This window comes from Geotrypetes seraphini, chromosome 2 (genome assembly GCF_902459505.1).
Source record: "Geotrypetes seraphini chromosome 2, aGeoSer1.1, whole genome shotgun sequence".
Classification (NCBI taxonomy): Eukaryota; Metazoa; Chordata; class Amphibia; order Gymnophiona; family Dermophiidae; genus Geotrypetes; species Geotrypetes seraphini.
The window spans coordinates 429,037,386-429,055,173 of NC_047085.1; the positions used below are offsets into that span (position 1 = coordinate 429,037,386).

The following is a 17,788-nucleotide window of genomic DNA, read 5'->3' on the forward strand; positions in this document are numbered from 1 at the left end:
GTGCTCAGGTGTAGTCCATCTTTCTTGAAAAGCTTGTTCTTACCCCAGAATGTTGTCCATTTCCTCACGAAGAGAAATCCCTATTCCTCACACCATCTCCTCATCCACGCATTTATTGATTGTAGTTCTGTCTGCCTTTTCGGTTCTGCCCTCGGTACTGGTAGGATCTCTGAGAAGGCTATCCTCTGAGTCCTCATCTTCAGTTTCCTTCCTAAGATCTTGAACTGTTCAGTCAGTGCATTCTTGCTGTATTCTCTCCTGGTGACATTGTTTGTCCCGACATAGACTATCACTGCTGTCTCTTCCGTCTCTGCTCCCTCCAGGATTCTTTCAATTTTGTCGACGATGTCCTTGGTTCTTGCTCCTGGGAGACAGGTCACTAGCCAATCCTCTCTCCCTCCTGCTATGTGACTGTCTACTTGCCTTAGGATTGAGTCTCCCACCAAGATTGCAGATTTCCCCTTTTTCAGCCTCTGCTGTGGTCGCAGATCCGTGTCCTTGGTGCGCTTCATTTCTTCTCCCTCTAGGCACTGATAGAATCTTGCCTCTTCTTTCTGCGAGAATCCTCCATGAGTACCTTCTACCTTGGTGTCAGATGGTTCTTGTCCTCTGTTCTGTGTGTCTTCCTTGTTCCTGCGCTGCTCGTGTTCTTGTTCTTCCACTCTCCTGTAGGCATCCTCGATGAACTTCTCGAGCTCCCTGACTTGTTCCTCTATGTGCCTCTCTCGCATAGAGTCTTCGGCCACCTGGAAGGGGTCTTCTAAGATGTAGAGTCCCTCCAGCTCCTGGATCCTGTGTTTCAGATGACTGACCTCATTCTTCAAGCTCTCTAGTTCCTGACATCGTCCGCACACATACGACTGCCTCCCAGAGGAGAGGTAGTCGTACATGTGGCAGTTCGTGCAGTACACTGAAAAGCTCATCCTCTGGGTTCCTTCAGCTTCCATTCTTGTCTGCCTTCTAGGAATCCTGGTACTCTGCTTGTGTGCTCACTCCTGTGCTTGGCTCTTCCTTACCTTCTTCATCTTTCGCTACCCTTTGCTTGTGTGTATGTTTTATCTGCCTCTTGCTTTCCTTCTATGCCTGCCTTTTCTGTTTGCTAGTGTATTTGTGTGTGTTTTCTCTTGAGTCTGCCTTTTCTTGTCCTGCTGTGCCTGTTGCTGCTTTATTTTTGTTTGTGTGTGCGTATGCTACCTCCTGGGCCTGCCTCCTGGGCCTATCCCTTCCTTATCTTCTGTCCCTGCTGCTTCTTCTGCACCTTCCTCACCTGTTGCATCCCTATTCATGTGTCGCTTCCCTTTGTTTGTTTGTGTGTGGGTGTGGTCCCCCCTGGGCATACTTGTTCCTTATCTTCTGTGTCTGCTGCCCCTTTGCCTCACTTGCTTGTATGTGTATGCTCTCCTGCGCTCTTGCTACTCTCTTACCTTGCTGTCTTTCTTGGGGTTCCTGGATGTAGCGACCCGGCCCTTCTTTAGGCCCTTCGCAAAGGCGCTCTCGCTAAGGCTGCGCGACGTTGGCTCCCTTCCTGTTAAGGGGGAGTCAGGGCGATGATGCTGATGATGCAGTGGGGGTGGGCGGAGCTTCCTTTCGCTGCTACCCGCTCCTCGCTGCAGCTATCTCCTCTCTGGCTCCTTTCTCGCTCATCTCGGCTTGCCTCCGCTGCTCCTCTTCACCACACGGCTGCAGTGGCCTTTGCGCCGTTGGCTCCCTTCCTGTTAAGGGGGAGTCAGGGTGATGATGCTGCTGATGCGGTGTGGGTGGGCGGAGCTTCCTCTTACCGCTCTTTGCCGCCGCCGCCGCTATACCCTCTCTGGCTCCTCTCTCGCTCTTCTCGGCTTCTCCCTGCTAGCTTCTATCCCTTGCCTCCGCTGCTCCTCTTCACCACGTGGCTGCAGTGGCCTTCGTGGCGTTGGCTCCCTCAATTAATCTTTCTCTTAGATCAAAAGGTTCCTGTATTTTACAATATCCTTCATGTAAAGGAGTAAAATTTAAAACTATTCATTCAATAGGTTTTGCTTTTTTGGTCCTTTGTGTTGGAATTCCTTTTCACAGAATTAAGATTGGCTCTATGGGCTCCTTTTATCAAGCAGTCGTAGAGTGTTTTACCATGAACCGGCGAGGTAAATGCTTAGATGCTCATTCAATTCCTATGAGTATCAGAGCATTTACCTCACCAGCCAGCAGTAAAACGCTTGATAAAAGGAGCCTTATGTTGTTTGAAGTTCAGAAAATTGTTAAAAGCATACCTATTTCAAGAATACTTGATGTAACTAACTATATCTGTTATTGGCAATTTTTTTATAATATTATATATTCTGCTAGAATTGGCTAGCATTTATATTGTAAATCCACACTGATCCAAATTATATATGTAGCTGAATATAAATTCAGTTATAATTATAACAGGAAACCCCAATATTTTTCCTGTTCGAAAATAACTGTGAGGTGGATAGGGTTTTTTGGACGTTAAGAGTGGGATGTCCCAATTCTGACTTAAATTTTCTTTCAAAATGCCCCTCTTTGTATTTTAAACAATATGATATTAAAGGAATGGGGACTATTTTCTCATCCACATAGTTGTAAAGTACAAATACATTTTTAGGGTCGGATTCTGTATAGGATGTCCGGTCTCAGCAGCCACCTAAGCAGCTTATGAGAATTGCACATGGGCGTCCTATATAGAATCGCATCTGTCCTGACGGACAGACACCTAAACCCACCTAACCATCCCAATTCTCTCACTAGCGTCCATGTCACAGATGCCGGTTAGATCATCACATTGCCACTGAGCTGATCGTTGCAAGGGAATCTCCCTGCGGCGATCAGTTTAGCAGCTGCGGCAGGGAACCCATCTCCCCTGCAAAGTTAGTCAGCAGGAGGGATGCCCAACCATCCTAACCCCCCCCCAAATGTCCACAGCAGGAGGAGTGCCCAGTTCCTCCTGCTGCCACCTCTGAGACAACCCCTGGCTGGCAGGATGTCCATTCCCTCCTGTCGCTATCCCCATCATTCCCTGAAGCCCTCAAATACTCATGAATCCACCCCTGACACCCCAAGATTCCCATGACACTCCCTGAATACCCCAACACCCCAAAATCCTCCTACCACCCTCTGATCTACCTTAATATGATGGCCAGCAAGAGGGACGACCACTCCCTTCTGCCAGAAGACCCACCACTGCAAAATGACGAGCCTTCCCATTCCCGGTGCATTCTGGGATGCACCGGGGAGGAGCATAAGGCCCTGATTGGCTCAGATACCTAAGGCCACTCCCAGTTTTAGGCCACTCCCAGTGTATCCCAGGATGCACTGGGAAGGAGGCCTAGGACTTCAGTTGGCCGAGGTGCCTAAGGCCCCTCATGTGGGAGGGGCCTTAGGCATCAGAGCTAATCAGGGCCTTAGGTTCCTCCCTGGTGAATCCCAGAATGCACCAGGAAGGGGAAAGCCCACCATTTTGCAATGGCAGGCCTGCCAGCAGGAGGGAGTGGGCATCCCTCTTGCTGGCCAACAGATTAAGGTATGGGGAGAGTTTTGACGAGGGTGTCGAGGGTATCTTGGGGTGTCAGGGGACATTCAGGGATTGTCAAGGGGATCTTGGGGTGTCAGAGAGTGGTAGGGGTGGAGTCGGGGAGTGTTTGGGGGGGCTTCAGGGGATGATGGGGCCAGCGGCAGGAGGTAGTGATCATCCCTTCTGCCAGGTGATGTCTTGGGAGGTGGCAGCAGGAGGAATTGGGCACTCTTCCTGCTGCAGATATTCAGAGGGGGGGGGGGGGCTTCAGGAATTCCAGCAAGAGGGCAGTCCGAAGAAATTGATGGAGAAATGACGGATGAGATTATACGCATCTGCAAGGGAGGCAATGCAGTTATGGGTGATTTCAATTATCCGGGGATAGACTGGAACCTAGGCATCTCCGGCTGCAGTGGGAGACCAAGTTCCTGGATGCTGTAGGCGATTGCTTCCTATAACAACTTGTCAAGGAAAATACGAAAGAAAATGCAATTCTGGACTTAATTCTAAATGGACTACGAGAACCGGCGCAAGGTGTAGAAGTAGAAGGGACGCCAGTAAGGAAGCCGCTCAGCGCCAAGAAGCAGCACAAATTGCAGTGCTGCGCGTGCCGCTGAGATGAACAAAGTGGAACCGAGCAGCCAGTTAGCATTGGGGCAGGAGTTCAGAAAGCTTGCTCCTGCCCGCTGCACCTCCACCAGGGATCGGCAGAGTTATGAAGATAGGGCATGGAGGGGGAGGTGACAGAGGGCAGAGCCTGGGAGGGAAAATGAAGAGTCTGACAGGGGAAGGAAGGAAGGGTGCTGGGTGCAGAGCCTGACGGGAGGGAAGGAAGGAAGGGTGCTGGGTGCAGAGCCTGACAGGAGGGAAGGAAGGAAGAGTGCTGGGTGCAGTGCCTAACAGGGGAGGGATGGAGGGAAGGTGGCTGGGTGCAGAGCCTGACAGGGCACTTGAATATTAAGCCACCCAACTTATATTCAAGTCAACCATTTTTCCTCTTTTTGGGAGGAAAGGGGGTCTCTGCTTATATTCGGATAGACTTATATTTGAGTATATGTGGTGTTTTGTTTGACAAATTTGTAAATTGACTTCTCTTTTTTTCATAGTTTGTATTTGTACTTGTATCCTTGATTGTTCTTATTCTTAATACCTGTATTTCACTGATTGTTCCGTCTTCTTCTTTGTGAACCGCCTAGAACTGTGTGGTATGGCGGGATACAAGAATAAAGTTATTATTATTATTATTATATCAGATTCCTGCTCGTCTTTCTCTTTTATTTTTTTTTCTTTTACTAGAATGTGTGAATCTCAATTATTAATCTCACTTTGAGACTTAAAGCAGAACTCTTGAATTATCCCAAACTGTATTGATTTCCCCTTCGTTATAGACTGGGGACCACATCCCAGTCAGGTTTTCGAGATTTCTACAATGAATATGCTTGAGATCTCGTGACCTTAGAATTACAGGGTTCTAAGTGACAATTTTCAGTATTTTTAACTCCGATGACTTCCGGGTTCTATCTGACATGTAGATGTTACAACACTCACGAGGATTTATTGCAACTTAACCGTTCCTTCATTTCATAAGAAATTACATGGTTCTATGTACAGAAATTAGTCTGTGCATGGGATTACAAGGTTCTAACTGCGAGAATGACTTTTGGTACAGTTAGAACCATGTAATTCTACAAAGGAAGCAGTACATGTAAATCAGTCTCTTGCATATTCATTGTAGAAATCTAGAACATTCGACTGGATTGCGGCCCATAGTTTCCCACCCATGTTATACAACAATATTTTGATAAAAATCACAATTTAAAACCCAATTCCAAAATGAACCTCAATTGTAATATCGATACTCTGAAACATTTGCTCTGGTCAGTCAGAATTGATTATCCATGCAGTTTTTTTTTTTTTTTACAAAGTGGGCTAAAAGATTTTAAGTATCTCAGAGACTGTGTTCTGAAATTTTCACAATCTGCATGTGTCAATTAAATGTTAATTATAGTTTTATATGTTATAATGCAGCTATTTCATACCTGCCATTTCCCTATTCCCTCCTCTTCCTTACCAAATATTTGTAATTGTGCTGTGTATGTGTGTGTCATGCGTGTGTCTTGTTTTCTGACTTTAAAATTATTTATTATACTTTAGAGAAATACCCCAGGGAGATTATGTAAAAAAGCCTGGAGATGCCGACTCTTTTTATAGCGACATGCCTCCTGGAGTCAGCTCAAACTCTGCATCTAGTTCTAAGAAGAGGTCTGCTTTTCTGTCGCATTTTCAGCTTTCTACCTGTTCCATCATACATTATTCCATTAGTCAGAACATTTCATTATTTTGCAGCAGGTTTGATTACTTCTTCCTTCTTTGTCGAATGTTCACAAAATGGTCTCTCTTGTTCTTTGGCTACCAGGTACACATTCAGTAATTCAGTATATTGTGTTATTCTTTTTTCCTAAACCAGATCCGGAAAAGAACCCCCCCCCAAAAAAAAAATATTTGCATCTGTTTGTAAAGTTATGGAATTCATAAAACAGTGATGTCTCATTCTCTTATACCTAAAACTGTAAAATTCAATACATTTACAGAAATTGTCATGTGGTTTTTACCTAATTTATACCTGTGTAGACAAAGAAAAGGGTCACTAACATTCTCCACAAGCAATTATCAAATAAAACTGGTTAGTATAAATACTATAGATTTGTGTTTACAAATGCACTTACTTTTTGAAGCCAAGTTATATATTACTGAAGAAAGGTTGATTTCCCACAATTTCAATATCTTAGAATTACTTTCATGATCATGTTTAAGCATACAGTTCTTTTTCAATATTCAGCATGTCTAGTGTTTTAACCTAGACCTGCGCACACGCCAAACAACTTCCATGCAAGTTCACAACATTGTCTGGTGCAGGTTAAAGAGCTGCTTAGTGAGTGATGCAAACATATTTGGCATGCTTGTGATATAAAATGTAAGAAATAGCGTGCTCACGCTCTTCCATTGCATGGAAATTCAAATGCATTGGCCAAATAGTGTGAACATGTTACATGAAAATGGGCAAGCTAAGTAACATGAGCATGCTAAACTGAGCTGCTCAGGTCTCTCTTTCTCTTGTTCCCTCTTCTGGCTTCTAAGGGAAATACAAGTTTGTTTGTTTATATCATACCATACAGTTTCTTATACCCTGCAAAATTTCAGCAAGGATTCTTTGTGGTTTACAATAAGATTGCAAGATCAAGCATTACAGTTACAGTAGGAATCTTAAGATCCCAATATATATGTACACTGCCATTCAGAACAAACCAGCGAAGCAGTTTACAACTACTGTGTTTCCCCCAAAATAAGACCTACCCTGAAAATAAACCCTAGCATGATTTTCGCGGTAGGTCTTAATATAAGCCCTACCCCCAAAATAAGCCCTAGTTCCCAGAAGCCTAACCCGAAAGTCCCTGGATTTGCCGGCAGAAGCACTTCCTCCCTGCCCCTGCCCCCACCGTGCAGCTGAACCCCTGCTAACCTTCCCATCTTTCCATCTCTCCCTCCCATCCAAACCCCGCTGTCCCTCCAACCGCGAGACCTACAAAGAGCAGCGTCGGCAGCACTCTAAACAGGCTGCTTCGTGGCCTTCTCCTGCCGGGGCATTCCCTCTGCTGCATCACTGATGATGTCATCAGTAACGCAGTGCACGGAAGGCCCCGGCGAGAGAAGGCCGCGAAGCAGCCTGTTTAGAGTGCTGCCGACACTGCTTTTTGGAGAGAAGTATGTAGGTCTCGTGGTCTGCAGTGTTTGGATGGGAGGGAGAGATGGAAGGATGGGAGGGTCAATGGGGTTTCGGCTGCACGGCAGGGGCAGGGGGGCTGCTCAAGGGTTCTGCTGCACAAAAGGGAGGGATAGAAGCTGTGCAAGGGTTCTGCTGCACGAGGGGTGGGAGGGATAGAAAGATGCTGTACGGAAGGGAGGGATAGAAGCTGTGCAAGGATTCTGCTGCATGAGGGATAGGAGGGAGGGAGGAATAAAAAGATGCTGTGCACAGTGCAAGGGTTCTGCTGCACAGTGGGATGGGAGGGATAGAAAGAGGCTGCAGAGGGAAGGCACAAGGGGATGGGTGAGAGGGGAGGAAAGATGCTGCACATGTGGGGAAGAGAAAGGAAAGAGGAAGAATTGCGTGAAGGAGAGGAAGGGAGAGATGATCATGTACATTAAAAAATAAGACCTACCCCGAAAATACCTAGTGCATTTTTAGGGCCCAAAATTAATATAAGACACTGTCTTATTTTCAGGGAAACATGGTATTAGAGAACAGAAAAGAATTCTATTCAGATAGAATAATAAAGCAGGATTGTTTGTCAATACAGAGGGAAGAAGTAGGATTCCTGTTGCCCTGTCTTAGAACAACTCTGGCATCTGACTGTTTCCCTCTATAGGCACTGCAGTGGCTGCACCACACAGTCTATTACTTCCTCTAAGCTCACGGAAAGAGCATTGTGTTCGTACTGAAACAATTGGCTTATAAATGCTATTGTAGCTAAGGACACTATCCATCACAGCAGAAACCATGGCCCCCCTGGTATCATGTTGCTTGGATGTAAATTCGCCTCACATAAAAGCAGGCAGATGTATTAATTGCTGAAGAGAGTGTGAGATGCCTCTTGTCACCTCTTTTTTTCTTTCTCTGTCATTCTCTAGCTCTCTACCAGGTGTTCCCTATCTTGTTACTGCCCTGAACTCATTCTTTGTATATTTGGGGTGAGGGAAAGTACAGTACCAGGGACCACTGGGAGAACCTCCTTCCCCCAAGAAGGAAGCACCTAGCTTTTGTAACTAACAAAGGTCCCCCTCACAAAAATGGTCTCACACATAAATCTTTAAGTGTCAGTCCTGGTTGGCAGTCAGACTAACCACACCAATGATAGTGGTGATCCTGAGAATGGTGACAGTATTCTGGAGTTTGTCTGTACCCAAACCAGCATGAAATCTCTGTGTGTTGTACACTATGAGGTGTGGCGCAGTGCTTGAAGAGCCTCTGTGAGGAGTCACCATTTTGTATGAGAAAACCTGTCTGCAGAGCAAATATGCATATATATGTAAAAAATTGTGGAAAAAAGTGTGTATTAGTTGTGATTTGTTTTGGCAAGGAGAAATATGGTCAACTGTATTTATGATCAAGGGGCCTATGTCTAGGGTTGTACAGGGTCATCTTCTGCCCATGTATTTTATATTTGAGGCCCTCTCAAGAGTATGCTCAGTTTATCATGATTATGCTATGTAGTTAGCCTTCAGTAAGCAGCAGGCTCATATTAATGAGTTAACACCAGACCAAGGTAGGTATTAGATAGCATTCTGTTAGCCAGCACTTGGCAGATTGTGTGGAAGATGAGCATGCCACATGATTTACCAAGTACATGCTAAACCTTCAGTTGTAGATGCTATGCCTTCATTTGCATGTGCAGATATGCAGATTTTTGCACGCTCAGGCTAACACCTTTACAGACCCTTTTATGTGTGCAATAAGCCTTTCTGCATAGCTCTTATTTTAGCATGCTCATGAGGGCTTTCATGTGCATGGTAAAGTTTTTTCGGTTCCTAAGTGTCTGTATTTAACAAAAACAGAAAAAGATATGACTGATTTTCCTAAAAAATTTTCTTTCCAATTTTTGGGAAATACCTTACATGTGGAACTTCACGCTATGTACAATTCACACTGTTACATTTACTGTGCATACAGCTGAAATCAGAGATATGGAATATTTTAAGCTTTATAAAATGAAAAGTTAAAATTATATGTAGCGTGTTACATTTTTATACATCTCGTAGTATCAAAAATAACAGCTACTTTCAGATAAAAAAAAGCAGAAGAAGGAACTGGAAGTATAATATGGTTCATACATGTAGAACTGTTTTGATAGGTCCATTTCTTTTATGAATAAATTAATAGCATCATGAATAATGCAACATTGAATCCCAGTTACATTCATATCAATGATCCTCCTTTAATCTCTTATAATCACAATTCATTTATTTGTTAAAACCCAATTATCCACCATGTCCTGGTACATCATAGCAGGTTATAAGATTTTTTTAAAAAAACTTTTATATATAACATTTACAAGTAATAAGTGATATATAAAATATTTTAACATCTTTATAAACTCAATAAACTGAAATAAGTTGCTTACCCCCCAAAAAGTGAGTAGCCAAAAGTCTATAGTTTACATGGGTCTGAATTCCATAATGCTGGGACACAAACAGTGAAATGCCATATTCTAATGGCAGAACATTCGTTGCCTGACTGCTCTTTCTAAGGACTTAGACCAAGTCAAAACAGGTATAAGTGCCGAAAAGGGGCCGCTCAGCTGATCGTGGCTGCTGCGATCAGCTCAGCGGCCCCAGCAACCTGCCTACCCCCTACAGCAATGATCGCGGCAGGAGAGATGGCTCATCTCCCCTGCCGCGATCCACCCTTCCCCCCCCCAACGATCAGGGCAGGAGGGAGCTAACCCGGCCCATGTGCTTAAGGCCCCACCCATAGGAGGAACCTAAGGCTCCCGGGCCTATTCTGGTTGGCCCAGGTACCTCAGGCCCCACCTGTGGGCGGGGTTTGAGCCCCCTGGGCCAATCTGGCCCCATTCCAGAGCCGGCTGGCCTGCCGGACGGGCGGGCTTGACACCCGTCCGTCCAGCCAACGTTTTCAAGGTATGGGGGGTGGGATTGGAGGTGGGGGCGGTCGCGAGTAGGCGGGGGGGCTGATAGAGGGTTCGGGGGGGCGGTCATGGTGGGGGTCGATTCGAGGGCAGCCTGGGATTCTTCCTGCCCATATTTGAGTGGGGGTGGGGGGTAGGGGGTCTACCTGGTCAGGAGGGGTTGGGCTCCCTCCTGCCCGATATTGTAGGGGGAGAGGATTGCGTGGCCAGGAGGGCTTGGGCTCCCTCCTGGCCGGATCATGGGGGGGGAAGGGGGTTGGAAAGTGCAGGGCCAGGAGGGCTTGGGCTCCCTCCTGGCCCCATCAGACTCAGGGCGGGATTGGGGATCGCGGGGCAAGAGGGCTTGGGCTCCCTCCTGCCCTGAACGTAATCAGGGTGCCGCTGGGGCAAGAGGGTTTGGGCTCCCTCTTGCCCCGATCGAGTCGGGAAGGTTCGGGGTGCCGCGGGACAAGAGGGCTTGGGCTCCCTCTTGCCCCGATCATTGTTGGCAGGGCCAGGAGGGCTTGGGCTCTCTCCTGTCCGATCGTTGTAAGGGGGGGTGGGTGGATTCTGTAACCGGTTACAGAATCAAGCTTTTAGGAGAAGGACTGGCTCCTCCTTCGCCTAAAAGCCCTTGTTTTGGACGTTTTGGCTTTTTTAAGGTTGATTATAGGGTATAAGTTTAGACGTAGTAGTGGTCTGGGCGTTTAAACAGCTGAACGTAGAGGTAGGCCATTATCAAAAAAACCTCCTTTTGGATGTTTTTTTTGATAATGGACATTTTCTCTGCTTCTACTTTCAACGTTTAAGACCTTAGGCCAAAAGGGGACATAGACGTTTTGGTTTTTTTTATTATGCCCCTCTATGTTTATGAAAGAAAATCTAGGTATTTCTGGCAGTGTAGTTTGGAGCTGTAAGTAGACGTGTATTATATAAAATATGCATATACATGCACAGATTTGCACTTGTCTTGGTACAGGTATCAATATATTCAGTTGCATTTATTTACTAACAGGGACAGGCTTGAACAGGAATCTGTACAATCTCTCCCATCACAATCTCTCCCATAACAACTGATTCCTTAAACCTTTAGCCACTAATCATGTCTGTTAGCCACTAATCTCCAACTATGTATGTTCCACTCAATTTGTAGCATCTTTCTAATCATTGTAAACCGCATAGAACTTTACGGTCCTGCAGTATATAAACTGTTATTATTATTATTTACTAGAAGTCTTTTGACTATGGCGGTATAGAAGAATAAAGTTTATTATTATTATTAAAGGACACTGCATTTTTGCATCTCATGTGCTTTAACAAAATTAAGATAGTACACTTGCTAATAAGAATTTTATGCCTGTGGTCTTCTTAGCATTTAGGATACACTAAAACAGGGGTGTCCAATGTCGGTCTTCGAGGGCCGCAATCCAGTCGGGTTTTCAGGATTTCCCCAATGAATATGCATGAGATCTATTAGCATACAATGAAAGCAGTGCATGCAAATAGACCTCATGTATATTCATTGGGGAAATCCTGAAAATCCGACTGGACTGCGGCCCTCGAGGACCGACATTGGACACCCCTGCACTAAAAGAATTAGCACACACTAAGCTATTGCACATTACCCTCCTTTACAAAGCCATGCTAGCATTTTTAGCGCTGGCAGCTATGGTAATGGCTCCGACACTCATAGAATTCCTATGAGCATCTGAGGTGTTACTGCCGTGGCCAGTTCTAAAAATGCTAGCGTGGCTTTGTAAAGGAGGGGAAATGTGCACTATTTATCTTTTAGCATGCTAAGTAGCCTTTGCATCATATTATGCTGCTTAAATGCATTGGCCACCTTATGTATTCCACTCAGCATATTTTTTTTGTAATGGATAAACCCTCAGATTCTATAAAGGTTGCCCAAATTTGAACGTGGATCGTAGATCAGCACCCAAAATAATTTGATGAGCCTCGTCAATGATTTAATTATTGGAGATAACAAGCATTTAATTGGCCTTAATTATGATTTGCAAGCCAGTCTGGCTATGTGCTAATCTGTAACAATGGGCGCCCAAAGTTCAGTGCTGAATTGGGCACTCAATACTATTCTATAAAAAATGCTGATCCTACAGCATCCTTTCAGTGCCATTTATAGAATCTGACCCAAAATGTAGAACTGGTTATTCATACTTACTACACATGCATATTACACTTCCAACCCCAGTTTCCCAGATGTAAATTTATTACTCCTAAAAAAAACCCCCAAAAACCAGTTTCCTTAGGTTTTCAGTTAAGCTTCATAGTTTATGTAGACTTTTTTTTAATACGTGAAATCTTAATCCTTTGCCCCCTACAGCAAGCTTCCAGAGATTAAGAAAAGGTCAGATATGTAGGTCAAGCAACAGAATTCAAGTGCCCCGTTCTGTGAAGTAATACCTTGTGTTGTTGAGGTCTGTGCTTTCCCATTAAGTGAAGCCTAAAGAAACCCTTAGAAAATGAATCTTCTTAATTTTGTTCAGGGAGTGAGCAGGTGCCTCTCTTTCAGTAACAATCATTCTGACCTTGTTGGTTGTTTTTTTTTTGGTGAACATTTTGTTCCTTCCTTCTTCATTAAGTAAGTCAATGTTTTTGCTTTCATGCTTTCCTTTCATTTCTGTTTGATTGCTTTATTTTTCTTTTGGGGGGTCTCTCACATTTAATGCACTGCGCTAAGAGATCCCTAAGCTTTGTTTTATGATATTGCACAAGCACTGGAAAACTGAGCAGTTCAATTGCTTGTCATGAATACCGTGTTATGAGAGGAGAATCAAGTGATCAAGTCCCACCCATTCCTGTTGTAGGTCCAATGGCATGTCACACTCCTGGAGTGAAAGGATTCCAGACACGAAGCATATTTCAGACATCTATGAAAATGGGCGCCCTAGAAGTAATTCATGGCAAGGTGAGAATACACTGCTTAGACATCTTATAAATTAGAAAACTATACCATAGAGTCTCAAGTTACAAGGGGCCTCATGCTTCACTAGCATGGAAAATTGTTAAATTTAAAATTAAATTCCTACTTAATCAAGAAGGGCCTCTGAAATCTTACCGCTTAACCCTTTCAGGACCATAAGGATCGTAGGCCAATTTTTGTGGTTTTGACGACATTTTTATGGTAAAAAGGGCTTGCAGATGCCAAAAAATTGATTTTTTTGGTGAAATATCATTATTATTTTTTTAAAAAATCACACTTCTGGCTTATGGACAGTGTGGCAAGTGAATCTTCTCGTCAATCTGGCAACGACGCTAATGAATGAATGTCGGAACCAGTTTGTTTACATAAAGGCAGTATCATATGGAATCCGTACATATCAAATTTAGAACTGTAGACTATCCCAATCAAAATTTATAGGATTTTAAAGTTATGGGACAAATATGTCCCTTGGTCCTGAAAGGGTTAAAGGCCATCATACACAGAAATACGGCCCTGCCTTATCCAAACAAGGGTGTGGATTTGGGTTATGGGTGCATTAGTTCTGTTTATGGTAAACCAGCAGAAATGCATATTATTTATGGGCCCTTTTGCCTGCTGAATAATGAATCTTTAGGAAAATTTTGTGACATGTTTGTTTTCATGGGAGTCACAAAAGATCCTAGGCCACGTGTTTGTTCCTTGAGGACTGCATACAGTTCAGGATTTCAGTCTGAAGGCATTATAACAGCTTTGTCTAAGAATCAATATATGCTTGTTGGAACATTGGAGAATACTGGAGAAATTAAATAATACACACAGACTATGATGTGGAACAGCTTTATTTTCATCAGAAAAGGCTTCTGAATGGACTGAGTACAATATGGATTAATTTATGTTTAATGCATAATATAGGGCTCCTTTTACTAAGGTGCGCTAGCGTTTTTAGCGCACGCAGAAAATTACCACGCGCTAAATCGCGTGGTACGCTTCTAGAATAACGCCAGCTCAATGCTGGCATTAAGGTCTAGCACGTGCGACAATTTAGCGTGCGCTATTCCGCGCATTAAGGCCCTAACACACCTTAGTAAAAGGAGCCCATAGTGTTAAGATTTGTGTTATTTAATAAAAATATACAGTGGTACCTCGGTTTACGAGTGCACTGGTTTGCGAGTGTTTTGCAAGACGAGCAAAACATTCGCAAAATCGGCGCCTCAGAAACCGAGCGCGCTTCGATTTGCGAGCGCACCCACCTGCGAACCGGCACCCTCCCCCCCGCGATCCGGCACCCTCCGTCGCCATTGGACCCCCCCCCCCCCGCTGCCATCAGGCACCCCCCCGCCGTGACCTGAGGTCCCCCCAACCCACTCGAACCCTCTTCTTACTTTGCTGTAGCCTCCGCAGCGGCACCGGCACCAGCATGTCCTGTGCGTGGTGCCAGTGCCTGAAGATCTGCTTCCTGTGCTGGGCCTTGAGCATGTACGCATGCTCAAGGCCTGAGAGTTAACGTCGAACGTGAACTCTCACGTCGAACGTGAACTCTCAAGGCCCAGCACAGGAAGCAGATCTTCAGGTACTGGTACCACGCACAGGACATGCTGATGCCGGTGCCGCTGCAGAGGCTAAAGCAAAGTAAGAAGAGGGTTCGGGTGGGTTGGGGGGACCTCAGGTCGCGGCGGGGGGGTACCCGATGGCGGCGGGGGAGTGCCCGATGGCGGCGGGGGGTGTGGATCGCGGGGGGAAGGGTGCCGGTTCGTGGGGGAGGCCTTCGGGGGGAGCAATGCTGGTTCTCATGAGGGGGAGGAACGTATCAAAGCGAGTTTCCATTATTTCCTATGGGGAAACTCGCTTTGATAAACGAGCATTTTGGATTATGAGCATGCTCCTGGAACGGATTATGCTCGTAATCCAAGGTACCACTGTAGTATATTTAAATAAAAAACCTGTTTAGTTATATTATATGTAACAAATAAAATGGGGTAATACTGAGCCTGCAGCAGTCTGTCAGCTTTTAAACTGCTGACAGCCGTGGACTAAATTGAGCCTGGATATTCAATGCCAAACCACGTCCAGGTTTCCGTATTGATGCAGATAAACTAGCAGTGATATTCAGACTGGTGCCCAGCAAGCTTAGCAAATAGGACAGCTTTATTTGCTGTGCTAATTTGATGTACTTAACCAGTTAGCAGACTGAGTATCATTGCTAACTGGTTCTGCCCAAACTCTGCTTTGGACTGCCCTAGCACTAACCAAACAGTGCCACACAGGTCAGAGGTAATAATCAACAGCATACCTAATTAAGAACCGCTAAATATTGGCAGATGGCCAGCCTAGTGGGGTTTAATCATCAGGAGCCTCTCTTGTTAAACCCTTTTGAATATTGGCCCAAAGGGATAGATTTGCATACAGTGGAGGTAGGATACATTTAGCTCTATCTCATGCATATTCAGTACATATAGATTTGAGCTTATGATGATGGAAACCAACCGATGGGGAGCACTTGATGGACTAGTTGGGGTTTGGGTTTTCTAACTTTGTATAAACTGTGACATATTTGTCACATATTGTTTTAGGAAGTGTTTTGATTAGGACCTTGTATTTAAACAAATAAAAATATTATCTATAAACTATTACATGTTATTTAGTTTATCGTGTGTGTTATAGTTCTCCAAATTGAATGTCTTATTGAATTTAATTGAGCTATTAAATAATTTTGTGAAACCCTGAATATAGTTTGCATATTCAATAGGGATATCCTGAAAATCTCAGCTGTTTACGGCTCCAAGGACTGAACTTATGCACCTCTATACCCAGCTCAAACAAATGCTGAAAAGTGTTATTTCTGATGGTAATATGGAGCCCAATTTTATATAGAACGTTGAGATTGAATTGAGATGTCCAGGTCAGGATGAACTGAATTCCAGCAGTATTTTAGAAAAGGCTGTGCTGACACCTGCAATGGGAGCAACCATTTTAGAAACGTAATGTAATTAAAATGAACGGCATGATCCTTGCATTTTCTACATACAAGTGTCATTTTTGCATGTTCTACTTGTAATTGGCGCCACTTTAACTTTGGTTTCCCATTTTACAAAATTAATCCATGTAAGTTCCATCATCAAAATAAGCTACAAGTTTCACTTTGGAGGCAGAAATAAATAACGGGGAATTAAGAAGAATGACTGACTCTCTTGATCCCCTGTAAAAAAAAAAAAAAAAAGCCCAGGCCAAAACAAGTACTTTTTAAAATTCTATGTGTGCTTTTGAGATGGTGTAAAGCCCAAAGGGGATGCTTTTTCCCATACACATGTATTCCTTTTATACAATGGAGAATAAACATGTAGACTTTTGTCTTTTCCAAGACCCACCTTACAAAGCAAACATACTATACTTCACATATCAGATGCATAAAACAAATGTCTAAAACTTTAAAGGATAAGCTAAATAATTGTATACCCCAATAACATGTAAGGAAGTGAGTAGAACTACATGCACAGAGGAAATCAGAACAGGTTCTTAGATCTCACATAAAAGTATCTACCTACTTCTTGTAACCTAGTTGAATGTAAACCACTTTTAAACTTAGTGTATATGACAGTATGTAAAGTACACAAATAGAATACAACTTACTCAACAGCTGAATGAAAAAAATAGAGTTGGGATTTTGGTAGGTCTTTTTCTCTTTCCTATTCACAGGTACAAAGAATCCTACTGTTGAAGTATAGCTAAGAAACGCTGCACCACTAAAGCTGCTACTCGCATTACAGCTTCTGCCTCTGTCCAGACTAAATGCTTGATCCAAAGTGAGGGATTGGTTTCATTTGCCAGATGTATGCACATTGAAGAGGTGGCAAGACTATGAACCATCTGTGACAAGAAACCAATCCCTGAAATGCATCTTAAGGTATTGGAGATCTCTATTAAAGAGAAAGGAGATGCTGTGCTAAAAGACAGCTTGACACCTATCATCACACCCTGCAGAATGAACCCCCTAACTCCAGCTTCAGGTTTGGCTGTTTGCGTGTGCAGAGACCCGCAAGATTTCATAATACTTGAATGAGGTGTTTCATTCATAGTAGGCTACACCACTCAAGTACCTGATCATTCTGTAAAAGGCTCCTAAGGCAGGCCATATTGGCCGAAACACGTGCACGTCGAGCCAACATACAGACTTTTATGATTGATGAATAAATTGCACACCAACATTACATCATATCTCCACTATGGTTTGTTTACTTCCATTTGGATTGTGGAGATCCTTCTACTGGTTTATTCATCCTGAAAAACTTTACAACCAAGAAAAAATTCTAGCCATCAACAAATGGAATGAGAACATCGAAGAAGAACTAGACAAAATGTTCCCTAAAAGAGTGAAAAAAATTGTAGGTAGAAGAAACTCCCCCTGGTTCACAAAAGAACTGCTGTCACTGAAATGGGAATGCAGGATACTAGAAAGGAAATGGAATAAGTAGCAAAATGAAGTGCACACAATGTCATGGAGAAAAAAGATCAACCTCTACAGAGCCAAACGTAAGTATTATTCTGAACAAATCGAACAAGGAAAACAAGATTTGAAAAAACCCAACTGAATTAACAACAAAATCAACAAATACTCCAACTACAGATGAACTGGCAACCTTTTTCAAAGCAAAAGTA

The 17,788-nt window shown here is 43.8% G+C and overlaps 1 protein-coding gene across 3 annotated transcripts in view; it reads left to right on the forward strand.

The window, feature by feature from the left end:
• The window catches only part of ADAM22 (ADAM metallopeptidase domain 22), a 486,564-nt gene that overhangs the window by 412,573 nt on the left and 56,203 nt on the right, over positions 1 to 17,788 (forward strand). For all 3 annotated transcript variants that reach the window (XM_033931244.1, XM_033931245.1, XM_033931246.1), the window contains one exon: positions 13,020 to 13,120. In XM_033931244.1, the coding sequence (XP_033787135.1) occupies positions 13,020 to 13,120 (101 nt within the window). The remainder of the gene's footprint in view (positions 1 to 13,019; positions 13,121 to 17,788) is intronic.